This window comes from Nipponia nippon, unplaced genomic scaffold (assembly GCF_047370975.1).
Source record: "Nipponia nippon isolate SJK-2023a ecotype South Korea unplaced genomic scaffold, ASM4737097v1 scaffold_38, whole genome shotgun sequence".
Lineage (NCBI taxonomy): Eukaryota > Metazoa > Chordata > Aves > Pelecaniformes > Threskiornithidae > Nipponia > Nipponia nippon.
In genome coordinates, this window is record NW_028262356.1 from 2,090,374 (window position 1) to 2,096,423 (window position 6,050).

Genomic DNA, 6,050 nt, shown 5'->3' on the forward strand with positions numbered 1-6,050 from the left:
CCCCCGACTGCCCCCCAAGTGACCCCCCCGCACCCACAGCTGCCCCCCCCCCCCCCCCGGATATGGGGGGCCCCCCCCCCACGCCCCCCCCCCCCCCCCCGGGCCCCTCCCCCCCCGCGGGGGCCCCCAGGGGGTAGAGGTGGCGCAGGGGGGCCCCGGGGCGCTGGGGGGGCAGGGACCCCTCTGGGGGCGACGGGGGGGTCAGGGGGGCAACTGGGGCAACTGGGGGGCAATGGGGGGCAACTGGGGGGTCAGGGGGGCAAGGGGGGCAATGGGGGCAACTGGGGGGCAATGGGGGGGCAATTGGGGGCAACTGGGGGGCACCTGGGGGGTCAGGGGGGCAACTGGGGGCAATGGGGGGAGCAATGGGGGGCAATTGGGGGCAACTGGGGGGCAACTGGGGGTCAGGGGGGCAACTGGGGGCAATGGGGGAGCAATGGGGGGGCAGGGACCCCTTTGGGGGCGACGGGGGGGTCAGGGGGGCAAGGGTGGGCAATGGGGGCAACTGGGGGGCAACTGGGGGAGTCAGGGGGCAATGGGGGGCAATGGGGGGGCAATGGGGGGTCTGGGGGTTCGGGGGGTTGGGGGTCGGGGGGAGGGGTCCCGTACCCTGCCCCCGCCCGGTGACGACGCCGCTCTGGCTCCAGCCCTGCTGCTGGTGGATCAGCAGGTACCTGGGGGGGGAGGGGGGTCAGGGCCCCCCATCCCCCCCAGGGGCTCAGCACCCCTCCCCCAGCCCCCCCAGGGATTCAGGGCCCCTCCCCCAGGGGCTCAGGACCCCCCCATGGACTCAGGACCCCTCCCCCCATCCCCCCCAAGGGATTCAGGGCCCCCCCCATCCCCCCCAGGGCTCAGGACCCCTCCCCCCGCGGCTCAGGACCCCCCCCATCCCCCCCAGGAGCTCAGGACCCCCCCAGCCCCCCCAGGGATTCAGGGCCCCTCCCCCCAGGGGCTCAGGACCCCCCATGGACTCAGGACCCCTCCCCCCATCCCCCCCCCCCCAAGGGATTCAGGGCCCCCCTCATCCCCCCCAGGGCTCAGGACCCCTCCCCCCGCGGCTCAGGACCCCCCCCCATCCCCCCCCAGGAGCTCAGGACCCCCCCCACCCCCCCCAGGGGCTCAGGACCCCCTCCCCCAGGGTTCAGGACCCCCCCCCCGGGTTCAGGACCCCTCCCCCCCCGGGGCTCGGCCCGCCCATCCCCCACTCACGCCAGGACGCCGTGGGGCAGCGGGGGCGGGGGGGTTGGGCGCAGCCCCGCAGCTGCTCCAGGACCGGACCCCAGAACTGGGGCACGAGCTGGGGGAGGGGGGAGGGGCAGGTTAGGGGGGGGTGGGGGAGGGGCAGGACCCCCCCCCAGCCCCTCCCCCCTCACCGGGGTGTGGACCAGCTGGAGGGGGGGGGGGGGGCCGCAGAGCAGCGCGACCCCCACCCCCGGCACCAGCTCCAGCAGCAGCAGCCGGTGGGGGACCTGGGGGAGGGCACTTAGGGGGCGGGGGGCACTTGGGGGGCGGGGCCACTTAGGGGGCGGGGGCACTTGGGGGGCGGGGGGTTTGGGGGGGTCGGAGGGGGCAGTTAGGGGGCAGGGGAGCCGGTGGGGGACCTGGGGGGGGGGGGGCACTTAGGGGTCCGGGGGGCAGTTGGGGGGCAGTTGGGGGGCGGGGGGGGCAGTTAGGGGGCACTTGGGGGGCAGTTAGGGGGCAGGGGGGTCACTTGGGGGGCACTTGGGGGTCCCGGGGGGCAGTTAGGGGGCGGGGGGGTCACTTGAGGGGCACTTGGGGGTCCCGGGGGGCAGTTAGAGGGCCGGGGGGGCACTTGGGGGGCAGTTGGGGGTCCCGGGGGGCAGTTAGGGGGCGGGGGGGGCACTTGAGGGGCAGTTGGGGGTCCCGGGGGGCAGTTAGGGGGCCGGGGGGGGGGCACTTGGAGGGCAGTTGGGGGTCCCGGGGGGCAGTTAGGGGGCGGGGGGGCACTTGGGGGGCAGTTGGGGGTCCCGGGGGGGCAGTTAGGGGGCGGGGGGGCACTTGGGGGGCACTTGGGGGTCCCGGGGGGCAGTTAGGGGGCCGGGGGGGCACTTGGGGGGCAGTTGGGGGTCCCGGGGGGGCAGTTAGGGGGCGGGGGGGCACTTGGGGGGCAGTTGGGGGTCCCGGGGGGCGCGGGGCCTCACCGTGGGGCTGCCGTGGGGCAGGTAGACGGGGAGGTCGCGGGCGGTGGGGCCGGGGGGGGCGGCCCCCAGCAGCCCCCCCAGCAGGGCGGTGTCGGGGGGGGGCAGCCCCCACCAGGGGGGGGTCGCCAGCACCACCCGCCCCTCCCCCCCGTAGAGGCAGCCCAGCCCCGTCTGCGCCGCCCCCGCGAAGCGCTCGAGCCGGTCCTGGGGGGGGGGGGGGGGGGGGGGGGGTCAGGCACCCCGCCCCTCCCCCCACCCCTTGGGGGGGGGCATGGGGACCCCCCCCCCAACCCTCCTGGGGGGGGTGGGGGGGTCCTGGGGGGTTGGGGGGTTCCCGGGGGGGGGGGTGGGGGGGGGATTGGGGGTCCCGGGGGGGTGGGGGGCCCTGGGAGGGGGTGGGGAGGGGGTCAGGCACCCCGCCCCTCCCCCCACCCCTTGGGGGGGCATGGGGACCCCCCCCCCAACCCCTCCTGGGTGGGGGGGGTTGGGGGGTTCCCGGGGGGGTGGGTGGGGGGGATTGGGGGTCCCGGGGGGGGTGGGGGCCCTGGGAGGGGGTGGGGAGGGGGTCAGGCACGGGGAGGGGTGGGATCAGGCACCCCGCCCCTCCCCCCACCCCTTGGGGCATGGGGACCCCCCCCAACCCTCCTGGGGGGGGGGGGGGTCCTGGGGGGTGGGGGTTCCCGGGGGGGGGTGGGGGGATTGGGGGTCCCGGGGGGTGGGGGGCCCTGGGAGGGGGTGGGGAGGGGGTCAGGCACCCTGCCCCTCCCCCACACCCCTTGTGGGGGCACGGGGACCCCCCCCCCCAACCCTCCTGGGTGTTGGGGGGGTTGGGGGGTCCCCGGGGGGGATGGGTGGGGTTGGGGGTCCGTGGGGGGGCGTGGGGGGGTTTTGGGGGGGGTTGGGGGACCCGTAGGGGGTGGGGGGGACCCCGGGGGGGGGGGATGAGGGGGGTGGGGGTCCTGGGGGGGTTGGGGGGTCCCCGGGGGGGGGGTGGGGGGTGCCGGGGGTCCCCACCTGCAGGGCGTTGCGGGGGGCCCCGGGGGAGGGGGCGGGTGGGGGCTCCCAGCCCCGCCCCCACCCCCCAGCCCCCCCGCCCGCCAGCAGCGCGTCCAGCAGCCCGAAGCAGCTCTGGGGGAGGGGCGACGGGGGGGGAGGGGTCACAGCCTGGACCCCCTATCCCCCCCCCGGACCCCCAGTGCTCCCAGTCCGTCCCAGTGCCCCCCCAGGGCCACCCAGTGCCTTCCCAACCCCTCCCCAGTGCTCCCAGTCCGTCCCAGTGCCCCCCACAGGACCCCCCATTGCCCCCCCAGCCCCTCCCCAGTGCTCCCAGTCCATCCCAGTGCCCCCCAGTCCCCCATGCCCCCTCATCCCCGCTCCCCAGTGCTCCCAGTCCATCCCAGTGCCCCCCAAGACCCCCATTGCCCCCTATACCCCCCATTGCCCCCCGGACCCCCCATTGCCCCCGCCCCCTCCCCAGTGCTCCCAGTCCATCCCAGTGCCCCCTCCTGCCCCCAGTGCCCCCTCGTCCCCTCTCCCCAGTGCTCCCAGTCCATCCCAGTGCCCCCCCATCCCAGTGCCCCCCAAGACCCCCCATTGCCCCCTATACCCCCCATTGCCCCCCCCCCGGACCCCCCATTGCCCCCGCCCCCTCCCCAGTGCTCCCAGTCCATCCCAGTGCCCCCTCCTGCCCCCAGTGCCCCCTCGTCCCCTCTCCCCAGTGCTCCCAGTCCATCCCAGTGCCCCCCATCCCAGTGCCCCCCAAGACCCCCCATTGCCCCCTATACCCCCCATTGCCCCCCCGGACCCCCCATTGCCCCCGCCCCCCTCCCCAGTGCTCCCAGTCCATCCCAGTGCCCCCTCCTGCCCCCAGTGCCCCCTCGTCCCCTCTCCCCAGTGCTCCCAGTCCATCCCAGTGCCCCCCCAGTACCCGCAGGTCCCGCTTGAGCCGCTCCACGTTGCGGATGGGCACCAGTTCATCCAGTCCCAGCACCAGCACCTGCGGTACTGGGATGAACTGGGAGCACTGGGAAGGGGGGGCCATGGGGGCCGGGGGGGGCAGTGGGATGGAGTGGGAGCACTGGGATGGACACTGGGATGAACTGGGAGCACTGGGAGAGGGATTGGGGGGGGCACTGGGATGGCCTGGGGACTGGGGAAGGAGGTACTGGGATGAACTGGGAACACTGGGGAAGGCACAGGGGTGGACTGGGAGCACTGGGGGTTTGGAAAGGCACTGGGATGGAGTAACTAGGCTATACTGGTCCATACTGGGAGAGACTAGGTCATACTGGAAGTGCCACTGGGACATACTGGTCTGTCCCAGCCCATACTGGGCCATACTGGGATGGGGCAAACAGCACTGGGGAGGGGTGCGGGGGTCCCTAGAGGGTTTACTGGGCCGTACTGGTCTGTACTGGGAGGCACAGGGGGGCGGGGCTCACCATGGCGCTGAAGGCGGAGTCGAGGAGGCGGCTGAGGGCGGGGCCGGAGGTGCTGGGGGCGGAGCTGAGCGCGATCAGGGTGATGCTGGGGGGGGAGGGGCACATGGGGGAGGGGCAATGGGGTGCTGCACCCAGCCCCCACCCCCCCATTGCCCCCCCCGCCCCCACCTCGGGCCAGAGCCCCGCCCCCCGGCCGTAGCCCCGCCCCCATTGCCCCCACCCCATCCATAGCCCCCCCACGCTCGACATAGCCCCGCCCCCAGCCATCGCCCCACCCCCACCTGTGCCCAAAGCCCCACCCCATCCATAGCCCCGCCCTATCCATAGCCCCGCCCCACCTCCGCCCACAGCCCCCATGACAACCAATAGCCCCGCCCCCACCCTCATGCATGGCCCCGCCCCTACCTCTGCCCATAGCCCCCCATAACCCCACAGCCCCACCCCCACCTGTAGACCCCATGACCCCCATAGCCCCGCCCCTACCCCGTAGCCCCTCCCCCCGCCCCCCGGCCGAAGCCCCGCCCCCACCTCTGCCCGTAGCCCCCCCAGGCCAGGCGGGCGCTGGGCGTGGCCGCCCCACGCAGCCCCACCCCCGCGCTCGCCCCGAACATGTGGACGCCGTTGAGGGCCCCGATGACGGAGAAGGGCAGCTGGGGGGGGAGGGGCAAAGGTCAGGGGGCGGGGCCTCGCCCGGGGGGGCGGGGGGTCTCGCCCTGGCAGGGGCGGGGTCTCACCTGTGGGCGGGGCGGCCCCCCCCGGGCGCGGCAGAAGAGGGGCAGGCCGCTGCCTGCCGCCAGGCAGAGCAGGCAGAGGGCCCCGCCCTCCTCCGGCATGGCCCCGCCCCTGGCCCCGCCCCACTCGGCCCCACCTACTCTGAGGAAGCCCCGCCCGATTGGGCCACGCCCTGTCCCTCAGGGGGCCACACCCTGTCTGACCACGCCCCCTACGGCCCGGCCCCGCCTCTCTGACCACGCCTCCAAGGCCACACCCTGTCTTTCTGACCACGCCCCCAAGGCCACACCCAACCACCAGGCCCCGCCCCCTCTATGACCACGCCCCCTAAGACCACACCCAGCCCCCAGGCCCCACCCTGCCTTTCTGACCACGCCCCCAAGAGCACACCCAGCCCTTAGGCCCCGCCCTGTCTCTCTGGTCACGCCCCTCAGGCCACACCCGCCCCCCCGGCCCCGCCCCTGCGGCCCTTCCACCCTACAGGCCCCCCCCCCCCCCCCCACCCCCCGCCCCAGACCCCGCCCACGCTCCTCAGGCCCCGCCCCTGCGGCCCTTCCTCCCTCCAGGCCCCGCCCACGCCGCTCAGGCCCCGCCCCCGCCCGCCCGGCACCGCCGCGCGCCGCTCAGGCCGCGCCCGCCGCCATGTCCGTCCCGCGCGGGGCACGCCGGGAGCGCCGCGGTTGCCAGGGCGACGGAGGGGCGGGGACTGCGCATG

The 6,050-nt window shown here is 76.3% G+C and overlaps 1 protein-coding gene across 1 annotated transcript; it reads right to left on the reverse strand.

The window, feature by feature from the left end:
• Positions 1–98: 98 nt before the first annotated feature.
• FUZ (fuzzy planar cell polarity protein) lies at positions 99–6,029 on the reverse strand. Its single transcript, XM_087773203.1, has 9 exons — positions 5,338–6,029; positions 5,132–5,253; positions 4,604–4,688; positions 4,090–4,158; positions 3,177–3,290; positions 2,163–2,366; positions 1,210–1,297; positions 610–674; positions 99–183 (listed from the first exon to the last, which is right to left on the reverse strand). The coding sequence occupies exons 1-8, from the start codon at positions 5,434–5,436 to the stop codon at positions 664–666; spliced, it is 792 nt and encodes a 263-aa protein (XP_087629329.1). The 5' UTR covers positions 5,437–6,029; the 3' UTR covers positions 99–183; positions 610–663.
• Positions 6,030–6,050: the final 21 nt, after the last annotated feature.

Excerpts from the sequence above, each read along its gene's own strand:
- FUZ (XM_087773203.1), bottom strand. The coding sequence starts at position 5,436 with ATGCCGGAGGAGGGCGGGGCCCTCTGCCTGCTCTGCCTGGCGGCAGGC. Across the intron at positions 2,367-3,176 it reads CCCCCCGCAACGCCCTGCAG|GACCGGCTCGAGCGCTTCGC; the intron begins GTGGGGACCCCC and ends CCCCCCCCCCAG. Across the intron at positions 1,298-2,162 it reads TGCCCCACGGCAGCCCCACG|CTCGTGCCCCAGTTCTGGGG; the intron begins GTGAGGCCCCGC and ends CCCCTCCCCCAG.